The 23,491-nt window shown below is 38.0% G+C and overlaps 1 protein-coding gene across 3 annotated transcripts in view; it reads left to right on the top strand.

The window, feature by feature from the left end:
* Nucleotides 1-3,626: 3,626 nt before the first annotated feature.
* Nucleotides 3,627-23,491, top strand: part of TRPC1 (transient receptor potential cation channel subfamily C member 1) — a 75,962-nt gene continuing 56,097 nt past the window's right edge. For all 3 annotated transcript variants that reach the window (XM_020970982.2, XM_078147229.1, XM_020970980.2), the window contains exons 1-2: nt 3,627-5,128; nt 20,750-20,904. In XM_020970982.2, coding sequence (XP_020826641.1) covers nt 4,651-5,128; nt 20,750-20,904 — 633 coding nt within the window. In that variant the 5' untranslated portion in view covers nt 3,627-4,650. The remainder of the gene's footprint in view (nt 5,129-20,749; nt 20,905-23,491) is intronic.

The raw sequence follows: 23,491 nt of genomic DNA, 5'->3' as shown, positions 1-23,491 counted from the left end.
CTAGGTGCGGCTCAGTGGATACAGCACCATCCCTGAAATTAGGAGGACCTGAGTTAAAAGCAGGGAGAGAGAGGGAGAGAGAGAGGTGTAACTGCTTTTTTTCCCCCTTAACTTTCAAATAGCTGCCTAGATGAACATCTGACCATGTCACTCCTCTACTCAATAAACTGCTGTGGCTCCCTGTTGCTTTGAAGATAAAATATAAATTTGTTTCTTTAGCTTTTAAAGCCCCTCCCAATTAGCCTCCATCTCTTTCTAGCCTCTCTCTCCAGCCAAACTGGCTTTCTCTCTGTCTACTGCCTGTCCCCCTATGACTTGGCATGGTCCCTCATGCCTGGAGTTCACTCCCACCTCACTCTTCCTCCTAGAATCCCTTCAACACTTAATTCAAGCAGGATTTTCTACATCAAACCTTCCTTAATCCCTAACTGCTAGTCTTTCCTCACCTCCTAGTTAACTGCTTTGTATTTTCTTTGTATTTATTGTGTAAATATTTACAATTGCACTTATTTTTCTCCCCAGTTATAATGTAACACACCTGAAAGTAGGGATTATATCATTCTCTGTTTGTATCCCTGTTGCCCAGCACAATGTCTGCCACATAGCAGGCACTTAAATTTATATTGATCAACTGATTTGGGGATAATGTTTGACACTTCATTAGTACTTCAAAGATCCACATCTTTGCCATATTTTTAGTCCTAACATCTCTCAAGTAAAGTTTTTCCACTTTATCACTACAGTTGTAGTTTCAACCAGTTAATTTCCTATTACATTGAAATCTCAGCATTTCCAGGCTCTCCTCTCCTTTAATCTAGTTTACATGTTTATAGAGAATCGCTCTTAATTAAGCTTCATTTTACCTGCCCAAAAATACCTCTAGTGACACCACTCCTAAAGGATCTGGATTAGGCCATCATAAGACTTCAGTCCTAGGCCTTCAAACATTTCATCCTCATTTCTGCTACTTAACCTGTGAGTTTTTACAACCTTAGTCCAGGCAAGCAAACCTGCTTTCCTAGCCTTCCCCTTCTACTCCCACCTTTGCCAGCCCTGATTCACAACAATCCTCTCACTTCTAGCCTCTGATCATTTACCAGGACTGTCTCCTCTATCTATAACATCCTACCCGTTCCCCAGCACAATCCTATCTACCCAGCCCTAATCAGACTAAATCCTAAATCTACTTTATCCAGGCAGTTTCCCCTAACCATTCCTTTGTACCTGAGAGGCATGATAGCAAGTGTATGGACTTAGTGCTAGAGATTGTGGATTTAAATCCAAGCTTGGTCATTATTTGTGTGACCCCAGAGAAGTCACTTAAGATGTATGGCCCTCAAGGGGGCAGCTAGGTGGTGCAGTGGATAGCACACTGGCCTTGGAGTCAGGAGGACCTGAGTTCAAATCTGGCATCAGACACATAACACTCACTAGCTTTGTGTGACTCTGGGCAAGTCACTTAACCCCAATTGCCTCACTGAGAAAAAAAAAGGATGTGTGGACCTCAGATTTCTTACCTGTAAAATGAAATGGATGAAATAGACAGGTCCTACTAGCTCTAAATCTATCATCCTGGCACCTCGGGCACTGCTGTGGAACTATTATTTGAACTCTTTAAAATTTAGCTTCACCAGATTGAAGACATGTGTTAGTGTGTGTGTATGTCCTCCACCACATAATATAGATTGGTCACTTGTTTCTTTAGTAGATTACTGGACTTGGACATGAAGACCTGAGTTCAAATTCTACCTGACACAAGCTGTCATGGGCAAATCATTTACCTCTGTAAGCCTCATTTTCCTCATATGTAAAATAGATTTATTGGCATCTACCTCAAAAAGTGGTGGTGAGGAGCAAATGTGAAGCGCTTTACAAACCTTCAAGCATGTGCAAATTCTATTTTTCTATTTCTACTTTAGTGTAAGTTCCTCCATATTCATCAGAATCAGCATAACAGCACCCCACCTCCCTTTCTCCAATTTACAAAGAATAAAATAAACATTAGGACTAGTCAAGAACTTACCAACTGCTCTGCTTTTGGCAGAAAGCATGCTCCAACAGATGTCTAAAAGCTTCAGACTCATGTCACCAACTGTCTATTTACTAGATAGCTCCTAATAAATGTCCCATAGAGATCCCAAACTGTACATGCCCAAAACAGAATTCATTATCTTTCCCAACAAACTGTCCCTTCTTCCTGTCTTTATTCCTTCTGTTGAATAACACCAAGATTCTTTTAGTCATCCAGATTCAAAGCCTTGGAGTCACCCTCCACTCTTCCCCTTTTTTTACCCCACATGTAATTAATCAGCTGCCAAATCTCCTTCATTTTACCTCCACAATACATCTCCCATCTGTTCCTTTTTCTCCCCTTGACCTGCCATCAATTAGGTTCAAGTCCTCACCCTCTCTTGCCTGGACTATTAGAATTTTGTTATTGTTTTTTCCACTAGTTCTCCAAATTTGGAGAAATTTGACCATATCACTCCCCTAAATATTCAAAAATATTCAGTGACATCTCCTTGCCTCTAGGATAAAATATCAACCATTTGCCTTAAAAAGTACTGCCATAATCCTGTTCCAACTCGCCTTTCCAAGCTTATTAAACAAAACCCTCTCTGTGTACTACATTCCCATCTCTTTTTAACTCTCTGCCTTTGCAAGGCTCCCCTTCCCATCAACCCCTAAATCCCGCTTGTAGAATATATTTTTCCCTCACTTATGCTTCATGGAATCCATTCAGACTCTATCTCCAACAGGAAGCCCTCCTTCCTTTCCCTAAAGAGGCAGACAGTGAATTATAGGGGCCAGATGTGGTTATTCTTTGTTTTTGTTTAACTCTTCTTAGGAGAATTCTGTTAGTAGTTATTGAAGGAGGGTTGTTGGGAAGTGATAGTGGGGGAAAAATCTGGCCAAGAGTAAGTACCAGGTTGGGCTCTGTATGTTTCATCTCCCTCATCAGAGTGTGAGCTTCAGAGCAGAGTCTGCCTTACTTTTCTAATTAGATCCCCAGTTCCTAAGAGTCCTCTGCACATAGGAAGCATTTGAAAGATGCTTTTAAATTCATTTTGGTCTCAGTTCCATCACTATTACCACAATCTTGTGCAAGGTCATCTTGAAAATGTTTATGGAAAGCAATGGAATCTCAAAGATCCGAGTTCCTATAGGGTCTCAGACAGTAGCTGTGGGATACTTGGGCAAGTCACTTAAACACTCTGGGCCTCAAATGTGGAAGGTGGATCTAATGGCTTCCAAGGCCCTTTCCTGTGCTTAAACTTTTAGCCTACGATCTCCTAAGGTCCCTTTTGGGTCTAAATGTCCTTTTCTTTTTTCTGTATGGATCGAGGATTTCAGAGATTTGGGACACTCTCAGCTAGGACAACCTGCAGGTCAGCAGCTTAGATCTGAGACTAGAGCCTAGAGCACCAGGGAGGTTAAGGGTCACCCAGCCATGTAATGGGGCAGATTCAAGCTTCCTGACTCCCACCTCCCCCCAGCCCCTCCGTGAGGCTGCCTTCTCATCCTAAACGTGTATAGAGAAGATAAGAGGTGCCCTCCTCGGCCACCATAGCTGCAAGTCGGGTCCGGCCGCTCCCGAGAGACCGAGGATGACGTGAAGAGCGAGTCGGAGAGCAGCACCCGAGGCCCTACAGCATCGGCTCCAGCTCCTGCTCCAGCTCCGCTGGCCTCGCCACTACCCCAGGCATCCCTCCCAATCGCTGACCCCCCTCCCCCCAGATCTCGGCTCTCCCTGCCCCCCTTGCTCTGCATTGATCCTTCTGCCGCCCCAGTTTTTGTCTTTCCTCCCCGCCCCGCGCCTCTCCCTGCCCCCTCCCCGGTTCTCCTACTTCTCTTCCCAAGCTCCGCACTGATCCTCCCTGCCCCCCATCTCTTGTCTCTCCTTGTCCCCCTCCCCCCTGCTCCGCACTGATCCCCCTGCCCTCCCAGCTCTCATCTCTCCCTGCCCGCTCCCCGATCCGCGTTGCCCCCGCTAGCGCCTCTCTGTCCTGCTCGCTGATCCCCTTGCCCCCCTTTTCCCCTTGTCCTCCTTTCCCATCCCTCCCCCAGCTCCTCGCGCTCATCCCTCTGCCCCCCTTTCCTGCAGCCCTTGTCCCCCCTTTTCCCATTAAGCTCCTTTCCCACCCCCTCCCCGTGGTCGGCTCGCTCTTCTCCCTACTCCTCCTTCCTTACTGAGCTCCTCACCCCACTGCTCCGCCTGCCCCTCTCCGCTGACCCCCGCGCCCCTCTCTTCGAGCTAGCTCTCTTCCCTCCGCTTCCCTGATCCTCGCTCTCCCTACTGCCCCCCAAACCCGCTCCGCGAGCCCCTCTCCCGCCTCCTCCCCCCCGGACCGCTCTCCTGGCTCCGCGTGCGTTTCTCCCCGCATCCCAGACTCCGCGCGCTCGTGCTCCCTTCCCCGCATCCCGGGCTCTGCGCACTCGTGCTCCCTTCCTGCATCCCGGGCTCCGCGCGCTCGTGCTCCCTTCTCCGCATCCATCCCGGTGCTCTCTTCCCTGCCTCCCAGCCTCCCTGCCCTCTTTCCCAGAGCCTAGCACCGCGCTCTCCAGCCCCCGCCGGAGTGCCGTGTCGCGTGCCGCCCCCCGCCGAGTCCCTCGAGCTGCTCTCCCTCCGGCCCGTCCCAGAGGGTGGGGATGGGGCTGGAGATGGGGATGGGGAGGGAGGGGCGCCCGGCCCCCGCCCGCGCATGCGCCTTCCCATCCCCGGCTGGCGGCTGTGGGGGACGGTCGCCTGTCAGTGGAGCTCTAGCGGCTCGCGCGCTGACGCCGGTGGCTCCGGAGCAGCCGCGCCACGAGGGGACCGTGGAAGCTTCCCAGCTTCTCTCCAGCCACGGGGCGGAGTGGGGGCCGGGGCCGGGGCCGGAGGAAGCCCCCCCTCCGTCCCCGTCCCCCTCCCCGTCCCTGTCCCCGTCCCGCTCCTCGTCCCCTTCCCCACCCCCTGGATCCCCCCCTTCATGGGCCGCCATCATGGCGGCTCTCTACCAGAGCTCGGACCTGTCGGGCTCCTCCGCGTCCTCGTCCCCCACCAAGCTCCTGGCGCTGAAGGACGTGCGGGACGTGAAGGAGGACACCACGCTGGACGAGAAGCTCTTCCTGCTGGCCTGCGACAAAGGTGAGAGCCGGCCCCGCCCCCGCCCCTGCCTCGAACCCGGGCCGGCCGGGGGGCAGGCGGGGCTGTGAGCGCTCCCCACCTGCCGGGGACCCCGCCCCCGGTCCGGCCCGGCCCGCGGACTCGGGGGAGGGGGGTGCTGCTCCGGGCGGGTGAACGCCGCGGTCCCCCAAAGTGGAGCCCTTCCGCTAGTGTGGGACCCACGTGGAGCCCTCCGTCCCGCCATTCACTTAGCGAGGGCCCGCTGCTGGAAGGGGGGGTGTACTGGGGAGCAAGCCCACACTCGCTTTCCAGAGGAGAAAGCGTTGAACAGGGATACCTTACTGATTTGCCCGATGTCGCGGAATTAAGTGGCAGAACTCGAATTCACATCCAGCTCCTCTGTAAAGCCTCATTTCTTTCCACTGAGCTACGCTGCCCGGTACTATTAAATTAGATTCCTTGTTCCCCCTTCCAAAGCAGCTTCTGCAGCCGAGCACTTACTAGCGTCAGGGGTAACGAAGGGACGAGTTATTGGGGCAGTGATTTCTCTCAGCGGGGTACCCAACTAACTGAAGTTCATGAATGGAGCCTTTCTTTCATACTAATTTCTTAATCTAGTTTTTGAGACAGCTCTCCTAAGGAGGGCTTCTTACTCAAGGGTTCAGGAAGATAGAGTGTCTAAAATAAGTATAGAACAAAAATATAAGAATGTGAATTTAATTCAGTGGAAAGGCAGGTTCGAGTCCCGTCTGGTTGATCTTGGACAAGTGACTCCACTTCCCTGCCTCTTAGATTTTCAACTATAACGAGAAGGTTGGCCTGGATAATCTCCTACTTAAAAAAGAATCATTCTGTAAACTTAGTGAATTGATTTTTATTTTTTTGGAGGGAAAGTATATTTCATAATTGTTTACATCTTTGTAATTTTTTTTCTGGAAAGTTGATTTAAGTGTTATAACATTATTTTCTATGATGGAAGTCATCAAAAGAGTGGGAAGTTATTTAATATTTGCAAAGTGGGGTGGGTTTTTTTGTTTATGTATTAGAGAAAATATATAGAAGCTTAAATTCTTCTAGACTCATGATACACTTTAAGAAATCTGGCAAAGAAACATCCAAACTTTGAACACTGATACGTAAGCTATCTTAATATGTATCATTAGGTATTATTTCATTATGAAAGAATTCTTTGCTTTGCAAAGATTGAATGATCTTTAATAGCAGTCATTCCCACTTAGTGTAAAATATGATTTGATTTACATGAGATATTAGAACTATATAAACAACTATAGGTATATATTCATAACTATATTGAAGCATAATTGCATCTTCATTAGTAGGATATTTTTTGTGAGCATACACTAACAGAAAGGTAAATACGTTTTGTTATTTATATCCTTTGTTCAGTATCTATTGTGGGCAGAGCCTTTGATTAGGCTGAAAAAACTCAAAGAACAAACAAATACGTTTTTCCCTCAAAGATTATGATATTTGAGCTATGAGATATTACTTTACATTGTTGAATTAGCTCTGGTGTGTAGGGTTTTCTGTTCTCAATTTGAGTACTGTATTTTTATTATTTTTTTTAGGAGAATCTCTTTTTGGAGGTATATGGGAATGGAGGCAATCAGGGTTAAGTGACTTGCCCAGGGTCACACAGCTAGTATGCCTCATTTGTCTGAGACTGGATTTGAACTCAGGTCCTCCTGACTTAAAGGATGGAGCTTTATCCACTGCGCCACCTAGCTGCCCCTAGTACTGTGTTTTTCACAGCGTGTATTTCCCTCACTCTAGTCAGTTCCTTAAAATTATCCTAGGTTTTAAGTTCTGAAACAGGCCTTAGGTAAGTATTACAACCAAAACTTTAGTTATAGAGGTTGCAATACCTGTGAAAATCTGATCGTAGTAAGTGGTATTGTGTTTTTCTTCCTATGGAAATAAAGTTGTCTGAATCACAGTTCTGAGAGGTTGCAGCTGCAAATTTAGCAACTGCTATTGGGTGGCACTTTCCTTGGCTTCCTCTGTGTGTGTTCTTGGATGTAGATGCCACTACCTGGAGTCCTCTTGATTTTCACCTTACTTGCTAAGCTCTGTGGTTGGATTTGCTCCTTGAGATACTGACAGGATGAAGGTCAGTGAGTTTTTTGTTAAGGCTTTCCCTACTTTGAGGTAATAAGGATGGTTCAAAGAGTCACACTAGAGAGAAAGAAAAAAAAAGTTGAAACTAAGAAGATACAACAGCTGCTAAAACTTTAAAAGACTTTGCTTTTTCAGGACATCTACTGGATTATTCAGTATAGGCAAGGGGAGTGGAAAGCTGCCCCTGTAGCCACACTTATTCACATCAGTTGTTTTTTCTTTTTTTTTCTTTTTTTCTTTTCCAGTTAATGTTTTTTCATACACATGCAGTTGGATATATGCATACAATAGATTTATCCCCATAACTTTTCCCAAATTAACTTTTCATTCTGGAGTGGAGAAAAATTATTTGGGCTTTTCAGTTTCAGTCATGTTCTAGGACTCAGGCACTCCTATTTTTTTTTAAAGTTTTCAAATGCCTCTATTTCTGTTTACCAAAAAAAAAAAGTCAATCCAGTAATCTAAGTTAAGTGGCAAAAGTTATTGTAATTTTAATCTCCTAACATTTCGTCTTTCAACCACTTTCATTGTTGTTTAGTATAAAAACTTTAGTTGAAGGACACCTGTGTTTTATGATGAAGGGTCTAGGAGGGTTATATTTTTTATTAGACTTTTCTTTTTAGGTTTTACTTTGAGGCCTAAAGCACTTTGGTTCAGGAAAGAACGAGGCATCTTCTGCATTTAGCTCTTGTATTATCAAGCTAAGGAAAGCAAGGAAGATGAGAAGCAGGTTGGACAGAGATGGAGGAAGGATTGGCCATATTTTTACTCATCTCGGGTGATAGTAAGCAGCCTGCTTTTATTATATTGTTTTGTTTGTCCTAGAAGAACAAAAAAGGCCTTTCATGTAGGGATATCCTCTAGCAGCAGAAAATTTATTTTTAATAATTTTTTCCCTTAACATTGGTAGAGTGAAATACCATGAATTTTAACACATGCATTTTGAATTGGATTTAAATATATAATTTGCCTCAGGATCTGGCACTTCACTTTACTGAAGAAAAGTAGTGATGTGTAGAAGTTACAATTTTGTAGTTTACATACTTATGTAGACAGTGGTGATTAAGTATTTTTCCTAAATTTTTCATTTTGATGAACTCATTGTAAAGATTATTTACCTTTTAGAAGAAAATATACAAATACATATGACTTCTTAAATATTAACTTAAAAATCAAAATTTGAAAAGGTGAAATAACAGAGATGATTTTCTATATTTCAGGCATTTAAAAAAACCCCTGAAGTTGTCCTTGGGATTAGTTTGGAGAAATGGTATATCTTGTACAATTATTAATATCTAAATTTTCATTAAAATGTGACTGAAAAATAGCCGTACAATTTTTCCTTTTGAACTTTGTATGTACTAAAGCAGTATTGTTAAACTTTTTCATTATGACCCTCACTAAATAAAAATTGTGAAAATCTATTCAAAATATCTATAATTTGAATGGCTGCACCAAATAAAACAGTACTGTTTCCTGTGCAAAGGTGAACATTTCTAGACTAAATTTTCTCATCAGCATGAACCACAAACTTCTTTGCAGGAAAAGAGCATATATAAAACATTTGTTTAGGGAAAACCAATACCATCACATTCAGGGGGAGTTTAACTTGTTTTCTATATTTTTCTGAAAAAAAAATGAGCTTTGGTTTCTTTGTATTAAATTTAAACAGTAAAGATAAAGAAACAAGCAAGATATCCATAGTATCAAAGCAAATATATTCCAGGGCAGTGGTTTTTTTTCTTGTTTTTTTTTTTTAATGAGGCAATCCAGGTTAAGCGACTTGCCCAGGGTCACACAGCTAGTTTTTTTTTTCCTTTTTAAAAAAATCTTTTCATTCTATAATAAATCCTCCTTGTATAAATTTTCCCTGTTGGTGAGAACTCTTGGAATAAAATTGCTTCACTGCAGTGGGTGGTAAATTCCTCTTTATTCCTGTTTATCCTCCTATAGTGGTTATGGTTATATGATGGCAGTGGAGGAGTAGAACTTTGAATATACTTGATTAAGTTAATGAAGAACAAGAATGCAACCATAAACTTTTTAAAAAGGGAGAAGAGTGAGAAGAGCTTTATTATTGAAAGGTACCCTCTCATTTTATAGATTGGAGAATCGAGGTCCATAGAAGCTAATGGGCATGCAATAAGTGGCAGCATCAGGATTCAAACCCACGCTGCTACCTCACAGAAGATGTAGGTCAGGGATCTAAACTTTGATCAGTAGAATACTATAAGAATGTGGGTATGTCTTATATAGGGACACCTGAATATGATCTGCCAAGGAGCACGGCTTTAAATAGTAGTTTTGTTCCAAATTGAGACAGAGATGGAGAGCCCACAGAGTTGATTTTAGAGCTTCTTGAGTAAAAGTATGGAACGAGTTTGAGGATCAGAATTATTTTATTTTAGTGGAAGGGTAAGATGTGGTAGAAAAATAAACAACTTCAGAATTTTAGGAGGGCAATATGGTAATATAGGGTTGAACACAGTGAATCTTGATTTAATGACTGTATCTGCAGCAGTTCAAAAAACATCAAGCAGGAGAAAAGATAAATGAGTGGACTGGGCTAGATAATCTCTACGCTCTCTTGTAGCTTAAAAATCCTCTGCTTCTGTAAAAGAATGCTGTTTTCTAAATAGTTGGTGACAAGTGTGTGTTTTATGTAAATAAATTCTACATAAAGCCATTCCTGATCTCTCTAGCTTTCAAAATCACTCTTTACTTATTTTGTGCATATTTTACATATGCTTATTAATGTGCCTGCCTTCTAAATAGAATGTAAGCTCCTTGCAGGCAGAACCAGATTCATTTTTGTCTTTGTATTCTTAGTGCCTAGCACAGTGCCTGGAACTTAATAAACTCTTGTTGATTGTTCATTTAATGACCCTTGGCTAGTGTTTGACAGATATGACTGGGTCCCTCTAGAGAGTGGCCCCTAACAGTGGCCATTACTGCATAATTATTTCTCTGATTTGGTGCAATCAGTAATGTATAGTGCCTTATTGTGGCATAAGAGGTGACCTCCCCCTCCCATTCTTTAAAGGGTATGCTAATAGAGTACAAGCTCTAATAAATTCTACCAAGCTGAAAAAGGCTTTGGACCTAGTGACCAAACTGCTTTTCAAAGATCAGCCCAACTAAATGTGTAAGGACTCATTACTAAGAAAGTGAGACATCAGGTAACACATTTTCCGACATTGACCTAATGAAACAGATTAAAATATAAAACAATCCTCAGTGTTGTACTACCCCCCTGATACTTTCATAGAGTAGAATAAAGTAATTGTAGGGTGCTGAGAATTGCAAAATGATGCAAAATGTCTGCAAACATTAATTTAATCATTGGTAATCCTGGCATATCATCTTTGTTTAGTGAGCAGGGAGCCACTGAACCATGAACTCTGCTTGAGAAACTGAGCCACATCTATATCAACAGTCTTGTTTTTAGTGAAATCAAAAAGCAAAAAGAAATTAGAAATAAATGGAAAGATAGCTCCTAGGTACTCCCAGGGGCCCATAAAGAGAATGGTTTCATGGCATTTCAAGTGCAAAAAATCAACATTTTATGAAACATTTGTTCATCTTACCTTGCAGTACTCAAAATGATCATAAGCAGACCATAAAGACATATTGATGCATAAACTGAAATTGTTACTTTGTACTAGAAACACTGAACACTAGGAATTTTACCCCGGAAATGACAGAACAGAAATGACTACCTGGGAATTGATACTCAAGACAAGTAAAGAGATATTAAGAGGGTGCTTAGCTGCCCATGCATTAAACTTATTTGGCCTAAACACTACATCCATTGGTCCTAAAGGAACTATATCATTGCTGACCTACTGTCAGTGATAGTTGAATGATTGTAGAAAATGGGAGAGTTGCCACAAATTTGGAGAATTGGAAAATATCCCACTTTTCAAAAAAGATTAGTTTATAAAAATATAGACCAGTAAACTTGACTGATTCCTGGGAAAATTCCACAATGAATCACTAAAGACATGGTTGTTGAACATCTAGATAGGGAAGCAGTGATTACAAAGAAATAACTTGGCTTCATCAAGAATAGGTCATGTTAGACAAACTTTTCTCTTTTTGACAAGATTATTAAGCTAGTAGATGAGGAAAATGCTGTTGAATATACTTACCTATATTTTAACCAAGCTTTTGGTAGCATCTCATGCTATTCTTATAGATAAGGTGAAGAGACAGATTGAAAACTGATTAGGTGGTTGGATCAGAGTAATTGACTTTTTAAAAAATAGATTTGTATCGATTTCTTCTGTTCTTACACTGTGTAGATTGTCCCTATATCCATCTTCCCAACTCCCCCCATTCTTCAAAGAGCAATTTATTAAAGATTCAGTGTCATTGTGGCCAGAGGTCTCCAGTATAGTACTCTAGGGATCTTTGTTTGACTTGGATAAGAGCACAGATGACAAGCTCATGGAATTTGCTGATGACAAAAAGCAAGAGAAGTATAGTTAACACAGTGGATAACAGAGTAAGAATCTTGATGGGCTAGAGCATTGGCCTGAATGTAAGATGAAATTTAATAAATTACTTTTGGGTGCAAAATAATTAACTCAAGTTCAAGATGATGGAACATCACTAACAGTTGTTCTCATGAAAGGGCTGGGGGTTTTAGTGGCCTGCAAGCTCAATATGAGTCAGTAGTGTGAAGTAGCAACACACAAAGTCATCTGGAACTTTAAGAGGAACAGAACTTCCAGGAAGAGGGAGATGTGATGGTCCCATTGTATTCTGCTCTTGTTAAATCTCATCCATAGTACTGTGCTTAGCTGGAGAATGTCCAGAGGAAGGCAGCCATGACGGTGAAGGACCTTCCATCCATATTACATAATGATTGATTGAACTGAGGAGACTTAGCTCATACAAGAGAAGATTGGGGAGGGAAGGGAGTTATTTATGATAGCTGTGTTTAAGTATTTGAAGGACTTTCTGATGGAAGAGAGATTGGATTTATTCTGTTTGGCCCCAGAGAACTGGGCTCGGAACAATAGTTGGGTATTTCAAAGAAGCCAATTTAGATGACATTAAGAAAAACTTCACCAACAATTAGAGCTGCCCCAGAGTGAAATGGCCTACCTCAAATGATGTGTATGTGAGAGTGAGTTTCTCCCTCCTTGGAGATGTTCAAGCAGAGGGTCAATGAACACGTCAAGTATGTTATAGTAGGGACTGTTGTATGTGGATTAGATTAGATGGTTCCTAAGGTCCCTTCCAGCTTTCAAATTCAATGATTATTACAGATGAAGAAGTAAAAATCATACTGGTAACACCATACACACACACACACACACACACACACACACACACACACACACACACACACACACGTACATACGTATACATACATATTTAAGGTTTGCAAAACATTTTAAATATGTTATCTCATTTAATCTTCACAACAACTCTGTGATATAGGTACTATTGTTATCTCCATTTTATAAATTGAGAAACTAAGACAGAGAGAGGTTAAGTGACTTGCCCAGAGTCATGGAGCAAATAAGGGTCTGAGGCAAGATTTGGACTCTTATTTGCCTGACAAGTACCTCACTTGGCTTTCACGCAGAATTTGACAAGATCCAAACTAAGTGTCAACTTTGTGAGTTCACTGTGAAGGCAAACAAAGGGGAACACATCAGAAATAAACTTCAAAAATATGATTCATATTCGAGAAACGAAAGAGGCCAAAGGCTTGATTACCTACAAGTCTAAAGTATGAACGAATACTTTCATGAAATCTACTTGACTATCTTTTTAAAAAATTCATTTCAATTTAATTTTCAATTCTGAATTCTCTTTCCCTCCACCATCCATTGAGAAGGCAAGAAAAACAAAATCCATTACAAATGTATATAGTCATACAAAACAAATTCTTACATTAGCTATGTCTTTTAAAAAAATGAGAAAAGAAAACATGCTTCAGTGTGTACTGTGAGTCCCCTGGCTCTCTATCTGGAGGTAGATAGCATGTTTCATTATACATCTTTTGGAATTGTGGTTGATTATTGTGTTGATCAGAGTTACTAAGTCTTGGAGTTGGTTATCTTTACAATGTTGTTGTTATCCTATAAATTGTTCTGGTATTGCTCATTTCACTTTGCATCAGTTTGTATAAGCCTTCTTAGGTTTTTTTGAAACTGTCTTTCATCATTTTTTATGCCTCCACTAATATTCCATCACATTCATATAACATAATTTGTTCAGCCATTCTCCATTTGATGAGCAGCCCCTCAGTTTCCAGTTCTTTGCTACCATAAATATTTTTATACATTAGCATCCTTTTCTTCTTTTTAAATTCTTTTTGAGATATAGACCTCGTAGAGGTATTGCTGGTTCAAAGAATATGCACAGTTTAAGTTTTTTGGGGCATAATTCCAAATTTCTTTCCAAAATAACTGGAACAGTTTACATCTCTACCCATAGTGCATTAAAGTATTTGTTTTCCCATAGCCCCTCTAGCATTTATCATTTTCCTTTTTTTTTGTCAGCTTAGCGAATCTGATGGGTGTGAGGTGGTACCTTAGAGTTATTTTAGTTTGCAGTTCTCTAATTATTTGTGATTTGAGCATTTTTTCATATGTCTATATTAAGAGCTTGGATTTCTTCCTCTGAAAATTGCCTATTTATATCCTTTGGACATTTATCAATTAGAGGATGACACATACATTTTACTCAGTTTCCTTTGAAATTTAGAAATGAGACCTATATCAGAGAAACTTACTGTAAAGATTTTTTTTAACTTAGTATCCTGCTTCTGATCTAATTTTAGCAGAATTGGTTTTTGTGTAAAAACTTTTTACTTGACTGTCTTTTAGTAGTGTTGAAGAGAGAGAGAGCAGGCCTTCATGCCAGGAACCTTGGGCTCCCTCCCAACCTCTCAGTGCTCTAGGCAATTCTCTAAGACTCTTAGATTTCAGAAAAGATATAAATTTTTATATCAATGAAAGGACAAGTCCTTATCCCTATCCTGCCTTTTAACTGTCAGCACAGTTACCAACACAAGTTATTTTGGAATCAGCTGTCAGTATATATACTGATCATCAACTGGTTAGAGAAAAAGTTAAAATCAGTGCTACATTGGGAGAAAAGCACAAACTTGAGAAGCATGTACTATGTGCTGTTATTACAATAGATCTAATTCAACCTTTTAAAACTGGCAGCTGAAAAATAAGAAACAGACAAAATTAAAGGTACTGATTCAAATTCTTTATCAGAGAAATTTAACTGATGGAAAATAATCACCATAATGATGAAATTGAGAGCGCAGAAATTGTCTTAGCCGTGAAATACTTCATCTCATTAGATGGAGACAGACAAGACAGACCAAGGCAGCATTGCTTTAGAATATTAAGTTCAGTATGGAAGATTGTAAACAGTATCACCAAAATGTTAAAAAGCAGGTGATGAGGAGAAACAGACTTGCAGAGAGCTTGGCATGAAACTCAGGCAGGTTTGTAGATGAAACTAGAAAGGGGTGTAAGAAATAGGGCATGGAATGAATCTAACCAACATTTAAAATCATAATCTGTTCCCACTGGCAACAACAATAAAATCATCACATTTGGACTCTGCTGACTCAGAACCCAGTATGAAAAAGTGGCTGTGGCATTTAAGAGGATGAATTTGGGAAGATCAGACCCGAGTCCGTAAGAAATTTGTTTTAAATGGTGACGCTATTAGGGGAAGATTTTTGAAGATAGCAGCTTTTGATCAAGGTGCCAGGTTACCACCCCTAAGTAAACAACAATGGAAAACACTAAAAATAACTCTTAAACCTCTACATAAAATCACCACCCTTAAAAAAAAGTAAAATAGAAAATGAGTAAAATAAAGAACCAATACAATTTAATATTATGCAGTAGAGAAGCAGCTAATATAACAGCAAAACAGATGGAAAAAGCAACTGCTGGCTATCTTAAGAGTTACCCTAGAAAGGGATGCCTAACAAAAAGGCATTAAGGAAGAAATAACATTGTTAAGAAAGTTATAAGAGCAAATAAAAAAAAACTTTAGAAAAAGGAATCATTGGAGAAACAAAAGCAAAAATTAAAAGATATTAAAAATAAATTGGAAGGAAATAATGAAAACCACCAAAATGGAGCACATAATAGATTTTTCTAAATAGATACTAAAAGATTACATAAAATAATGGAAAAAATTACAGATGGTACTTTATCAATAAGGACAGATAGGGTTGAGAGGCAAGGAAACAATATAGTGGATAAGAGTACTGAACTTAAGAGTCAAGAAGGACCTGCTTTGAATCATCCCACAGATATTCTATCATTTCTGGCAAATCATTTTAACTTCACCCGGCCTCCTCTAAGGTCCCTTTCATTTTTAAATGTATGATCCTATGAACAAAATGACAGCGACTAACAGCCCATGTCACTGCTTTCTATTTCTATAAACTTATAAAATGCCGTATGTACATATCAAGGGTATTCTTGATGAAAACATGAAAAAGGAACAGACTGGCTTTTGCATATAGTTTCCTAAAATGTGTCATCTCCACAATCATATAACTGATGCAGTGTGGTGAATAGAAGATCATGCTGAGTCTGTTGTTTGAGTTTTTTTAAAAAAAAGGATTTGACTTGGTAGAATAAAATGCAACCATAAAGACTTTGCCTCAAACTGTCTTTTTCACAAAAGGTAAAAATCCTGTATGCAAGATTATATGTTATGAACATATTTCCATCTTTATTCATTGAAATTACTTTGATGAATTATCTGCCGAGTACCAACATTAGGTGAAGTATAAAAACCCAGGTTTGCCATGTCAGTATCAAATAAAAGGATATCTAATTGGTGGCAGGCTGGCTCCATATCTGAATAGGAGGGGGAGACCAGGATGGATCGAATTTGGAAATTGTGCTTTTAACAATCTCAGTTGGCTTGCTGCTACAAAAATCCTTGGGAAGGTTGTATAATGAATCCTTGTATGAAGTGTTACCTACGTTTTGGACTAAATGACCTCTGAGGTAGTTTATAGCTTTGAAATTCTTTGTGTGGCAGGAAAGGGAGGGGCTGGTCATGTAGTAAAAGTTAGCATTAATAAATGAGACAGCCCAAATGTTGCATTGCTATGCATTAAATATTTAAAAACAAACAAAAACCAGAAGCCTTCCATACATTGGATAGCCCCTTTTGGGGGATTTATATAAATATCAGGGTCATGCAGGATGAGAAGGTATGTAGGAATTAAGTAACCAAAGTATGAGATTATTTATTCATTGAAATAGTTTGCTTGGTGCCTAGTACTGTGGTATGCACAAATATTTAGGGTACTAGGTTTTTAGAGCTAGAAGGGACTTTAGAGATAAGATAGTCTTTAAATTCCTTGATTTTAAGGAAGAGGTTGATGTGGCCAAGATTATGCAGGTAGTAGTAAATAGCTGAGTTGGAATTCGGGCCCAAGTTTTCTGTTCCCAAATCTGATGATTAACTTTCTGAAGATGAGCTTTTCAGAATTTAGAAGTCTATTTTCCAGGTAACAGACACAAAATTAATTTCTAGTCCTATACTTTTGAAACCTTTTTAGCATAGCAGGGCTCATTAGACCTTTCGATCTACCTTCATAACCTAGAGAACCTAGGGTCACTTCCAGACCAGGAAAAACTTTGGAGTAGTGGAGATTACACATTATAGGTGCTTAATAAATGTTTGATGAATTATTAAATGCCTTACAAATGCCTTTATAAATGCCTTACAAATCTGTTATAAGCTTGTGTAAAGTTAGTATTTTTATTTAGGAGGCATTTCAGCCAAGTATAATTAGTAAAGACCTCACTGTACTCTTGGGAAACCAGATTCTGTCTTTAAGGCTTTCTAAGCCTCCTAATTTATGTTTAAAAGGCATTAAGCTGGCTAGTAAGTAAATGTGAGGGGGGAAAAAAAAGACCAGACACTTTTTTTCTCTCTAAAGAGAAAATACCTGGAAAGTAAGCTCTGAGTTTTAGGGAGGTCAGAAATTTGTTTTATTTTGTAATTTTCTTAACTGTTTGCTGGGGAATGAATATATTAAATTACTGGGCTCAGCAACAATATTAGATATAAGTAGAGTAAGCAAGCCACCTTTGTAATGTGATTTACAGGGTTTGAGGACTCTAATCTTTTCATTTCAGCCTATCATTGATGCTTTAAGAATTTCCATTGGAGTTTAATTAATTTGGATTGAAATAAAACTTGGTTCCTTGTTAAAATTCAGATAACTCCTTGGATGCTAACACACTAAGCTGCTATTATTGGCACCTAAGTATAACTTGATTTTTCCAAGCTTTCCTAGTTATAGGAGAACATGTTGATTAGAGATGGAGAGTGGGACATGGAGAAAGAGGCATACAGCATAGAACACTGTTGGGTATGGCAGATTTTGGTTGAGGGCTCCAGGTATCTAGCACATGAAAGTATTATACACAGGAGAGAAAGTTATTTGTTAAGAACAAGGAGAAATGGTAAAGAAACAGCACCAAGGAAAAAATTTTCCATTGGGGATTAGAATTATTGTTCAATTAAAAATGGGAAAATTGGATAGCTCTTTGGGAAAAAGGTATTTGGAGGCATACTTTGCATCATCTACAATAAAATTGTAACCAAATCAGCAATTTAAATATGAAAAAATTCATAAAATACTGAAGAAAAAGAAGTAATATATTTGTCTTAATTATAGAATATTTTTAGTCTTCAAAGAGAAGAAATCAGCAGATAATAATAAATGGGTTTGATTATATAAAGATTAAAGGATTTTGCTAAAGGAAAAGCAATTTCTTAATGGAATGGGAATGACTGAAAAAGCTATGGTAAATGAATTACAGAAGCCAAATTGTCTTAAGTGCTTCCATTTAAAAAAATTGCCCACCATTAGACTTGAAGCAAAGGAATATATGTTTAATGTTTTTGCCTACCAGTTTTGCAGAAACTATCTCTTAACAGGCTTGTTATGTAATTTAAAACTCTGTACAATCTGATTTGCCGTGGAAGGTTGGTGTTTATTCCATAACCACATGTAATAGAATATTATTGTAGGCCATGAAATGATGAAAATGAGGAATTCAGAGTAACATGAAGATTTATATGACTTGATGAAAAGCGAAATAAAGTAAATATACACAATAGCTACAACAATGGAAATGAAAATGTCACTAAAAGGTAGTTAACTCTGTGTAATTGAAAAAACCAATGAATAGAGAGAGAAGAGATAATGTAGATAATGAATCATACCTCCATTTTTAAGGCAGTGATAGTTTGGTCATTACTTGGACAAAATATGCTATACATTTACATTTTATTGGATGTTTTTGTATAATTAATTTTATTTGTCACTGGGAAGAATTTGACCTGGAGGAAGAGAAGAATTTTCCCCCTAGCAGTAAGTGATATAAAGACAGTTATGCTTTTTTTTTAAAAAAAAGAAATTTCTTTAAAAGAAAAGAAAGATTGAAGAAAAATATTTGCAGTAAACATGTCACACATCACCCAAAATCTAAAAGGAGCTGACCTCTATGAAACTACATATAAAAATATATTTCCCAACGGAACAGTGTTCAAAGGACTTGGCAGTTTATAAAAGAAGAAATAAAAATTGAAAGGATGCCCAAAATTCACTAATCATAGAAATGCAAATTGATAATCTTAAGATACTACTTTATTCTATAGAATGACAAAAATATATTTTAAAATATAAAATCCAGTGTTAGTGGAGTTGTGAGAAATGGGCATTATCGTGTATTTTTGGTGGATGTTAAGAGATGGCAATAGGTAGTTATAAACAAAAAAACTGATTTGCCTTTCTGCCCATCAACTGTATTGCTAGGATTCTATCCCAAGAATATTAGGAAAAAATTTGATCTCCATATGTTATCTCTAAAAGCATATTTATACCTGTTTTATTTATAATAAAAAAAACTGGAAGCTATTCAAAATAGAGAATAGCTAATGGAGCTGGCTCTTATGAGTTTTCAAGAGCCAGTTTTTAAATTTTCAAGTGTGAGCATTTATACTTTGGAAATCAGCAAGCTATAAAACAAGGCTTGATTTACTGGTTTGTTGATTGCCTAAGCTTAATACAGTGATAAAGAAAATGTTAACGATGCAGATTAAACTTTAAAATGTTTTGTGCCTTTTTGGAGACCTAGTTGTTAAACATTTACCAGCACACCACTGGTTGAATAAATTATGTCATGTTAATATAATGGAATATTTTTGTGCTATAGATAAATATGAAACATGTCAAGGAAATATGAAAAAAACTTTGAGGTATTTTAGAGTGAAATTAGCAACACCAGAATTATATACACACTGTTCTCTCTCTCTCTCTCTCTCTCTCTCTTCTCTCTCTCTCTCTCTTATATATATATATATATATATATATATCTAGATATATATATATATATATATATATATCTAGATATATATATATATATATATCTAGATATATATATATCTAGATATATATATATATATATATATGTGTATATATGTATATATGGTAAAAGAGATAAGTATAAAAAGACCAAAGATGATGGAATTCCAAGACAAACTTGGGAAGAAGATACACAGCAAAATTATTTTCAATGCTTATTTTTAAATTTATCTAATTCTGCCTCATTAAAGGTTAATAGTGGATTGGTTAAACTGTCATCCCTTGGTTTAACATGTTCATTTGATAGTTTTTGTTAATGTTAAGTATATAATAACAAGAGTTAAAAGGGTTTTTTTGAATCCTGAGTTTGTATTTTTCTGGACAGATTATGTCAGATTTGTCTCTTTGCTGGCTTAGGTGACCTTCTGAGATATTAACACTCATCATCCCATATCCTAGCCACTATATATTTCCTTTAGTCATTAGTAGCATTTGGTTAGTTTAAAAACTGGGTTCTAGCACAGCCACTAACTAGATTTATGCCATTGAACGCTTTCTGAGCTTTTTTCTACATATGATAACAGTTTTGAAAGATGACCTCTTTACCTTGGGCTTTTTAACCCTTTCCCCTTGTTTTTCAAAACTACATTTTCCTCTTAATATTTTATATTAATTTTCTTGCTTTCTTCACTTCTCTTCTTATGGACCCCCATCTTACTTTTCATATTTGTATATATGTGCTTATGGTCATACTGTATTAATAACATTAATAATGCAGTCCAATTTTCCAAAGTAATTTTAAATTCCCACCTGTACATGAATATATTGTACTTACGAAATTGGCCTTTTCAGTTTCTTGGTTTTTATGCTTCATATAGTTTGCATCAATAGGGTTTTTTTTTAATAAGATGGTAATTTATTCTGAGCAAGAAAATACTCAGATTTTTCTTTGTGCATTTCTAATAGGTTTTCTATAATGAAAATAAAATGAATTTACCTTTTTAGTGTATTAAATCAGTAAAATAATTAACTATATTTATTTTCATAGCCATTCACTATTTAATGTACCATGGATATTAAAGCTTGCTTGTATATTGGTTGTTTAGGTGACTATTATATGGTTAAAAAGCTCTTGGAGGAAAACAGTGCAGGTGACATGAACATAAATTGCGTAGATGTACTTGGGAGGAATGCCGTTACCATAACAATTGAAAACGAAAACTTGGATATTCTACAGCTTCTTTTGGACTACGGTTGTCAGGTACAAGGCTAAATGACTTTATTTAATAACTGAGATAACTCAGATATTCTAGGTTTTCTAGTTTTCCTTTCTTTTGGTTTCTGATTCATTTTTATAAGTCTTAAAACAAAATGCCTTTCCTTATAAGAACTGTATATATTATGCTTGATTTCTCTTCTCCCAGTTTCATTTTAATTTCTCTCAGTTGTATTACATATGATGTGGTGATTGATATGCTAAAGGACTGCAACTTATTTTTGTGTTTTTACCAGGGTACTTAGTAGTATAGTATATTTCTTCCCAAGAATGGTATAAACATTTCTCAAGAATTAGGAGAACAAAGTTTTCTGTATCCCAAAACAATTTTAGTGTTGTAATAGCAAATGTTATCGCTGTCTTATGAAACTGTTTTCATTTTGACCATTTTTCTCATGTTAACTTTTATAAAACTTTCTTTTCTTTTCTTTTTTCTTTTTTTTTTTGCCTGAAATCTTATCTGTTTGGTCACAGATCAAGGTGAATGATCTTTTCCTAGAAAATTTGATCTTTTCCGTTTGTCTTCAGATCAGCTCAGGTAGGAGGACAGACATGACAATGTATATTTACCAAGTCCTGGAAGAACTTAGTTAGTGGTCCAGAATAACATTAATATCTATTGGTTTTCTCTGTTTCAGTTAGGTTTAAATGAGACTTAGCGCTACAGATGAATTATTTGTCTGCAAGTGTGTGCATGATGATAAAGTAATTGTTTTACACCTATCATTTATGAAAACAATCTTAGTATTTTATTGTAATTACATCTCTTAGCTTTATGTATAATGGTACAAAATATTTTATTAGAAAATAGTTGAAGACTAGGAATTATACATATATAACCTATGTGTATCTGTCTATATAGCATATATAAATGTGAGTAAGTTAGCTACTATACACCCACATAAGTATGTCTGCATATGTATACACACGATGTAACATGGTATGTGTGCATGCATATGCACATACATACATACATACATACATACATACATACATACATACATGAGAGGCAGCTTGGCATAGTGCATGAAAGACTAACTTCAGACTCAGGAGGACTTGGGTTCAAGTCTTGCCTTTGACACATTAGCTGCATGATTGTGGGCAAATTATATGTCACCTCAGAGTCACACTGAGCAACAATAACAAATTTAAGATGACAAATATAGAATAGATTTTAGAAAAGGTTTACATGAAAAATGATTTAAGATAAAAGAAAATTTTGAAGGATAAGATTCAGTTTTATGGAAAGTCTAGTTATGTGGGACATTTCCTGGAAAGAAAAAATGATGTTTTACTGCATTTATCTGTGTATATATTACACATGTATTTGTATATGTGTGTGTTTATACTAAACTTACATACTCATCCAATCAGTTGATAGATATTCAAGGCACTATTATAAGTGGATGTTAAAAAGAAATAAAAGACATAGTTCCTGCCTTAAAGGAACTTACAATAAGGGACATGATTTGGGATGGAAGGCATATAGATATAAGAGCACATTTGGTGAATGTTAAATGAATAGGAATTCAAATAATGAAGAAACTATTATGGTTTGGGATAGTTAAGAAGGGATTCATGAAGGAAATGGAAATCAAATTGCACCTTGAAGATAAGTTGACAGGTGTGAGGTGAACAAATGTGTGAAGAGAATTATGCTTTTAAGACAGTATGCAGACCCACTTGTTTAGAACTAGAGAGTAGTGGGAAATAATACTTTAAAGATGATTTGGGGCCAAATTCTAGAAGATCTTAAATACCAACCCAAGGAGTTTGAAATTTTATCCTTCAGGTACTGAGAGCTATTGATGCTTTATGAGCAGGAGAATGTGATAAATAATGATATGTCAGGAAGATTAATCTGATGGATTTGTGTAGGATGGATTACTAATTGAAGTATGAGGTAATAAGCGCTTGAACTATAATGTTGGTATTATGAATTTAAAGGAAAGAAAAGATGTGATAGATTTTATGAAGCAAGAATCACTAGGATTTGGTGAATATATGGGGCAGGGGGAGGAAGGGAAGAGATAACGAGGGAATAGGAGAAGTCAAAGATGGCTTGGAGCTTTTGAACTTGGGTGACTTTGACAGTGATGAGACTGTTAATATAAATCAAAAGTCAGGAGAAGGGGGCCAGTTTTAAAGGGGAATGTTACTTTGGTTTTAGGTATTTTGAGTTTCAGACAACAGAGAGATATCAAAGTAGAGATATCCAAGGCATTCAGAGATTGCAGAGCTAGATCTGGGGAAAAGGTCAGAGACAGAGATAAGAAATGTGAGGGTCATATGCATAGAAGTGATGTTTGGAACTGGAATAAGTGAATGAGATCTTCATTGGAGAGATTGTAGGGAGCTCAGGGCTAAGGACTCCATTTGGGAGAGAACATCCATGTTTGGGAGGCCAAACAAAGAAGACAAAATAGCAAAAAAAAATGCAGAAAAGACATTACCAAGAGGTAGGGAGAGACTCAAGCATCCATGCCAAGGAGAGAGTTTTATGAAATAAAAAACGGTTCACACTGTCAAGTGTTGTAGAGAAGACAAGGAGAATGAGAACTGAGAAATGGCT

Source organism: Phascolarctos cinereus, unplaced genomic scaffold (assembly GCF_003287225.1).
Source record: "Phascolarctos cinereus isolate Bilbo 61053 unplaced genomic scaffold, phaCin_HiC Scaffold_7;HRSCAF=346, whole genome shotgun sequence".
Classification (NCBI taxonomy): domain Eukaryota; kingdom Metazoa; phylum Chordata; class Mammalia; order Diprotodontia; family Phascolarctidae; genus Phascolarctos; species Phascolarctos cinereus.
This window is presented reverse-complemented; position numbering and strand designations above follow the sequence as displayed.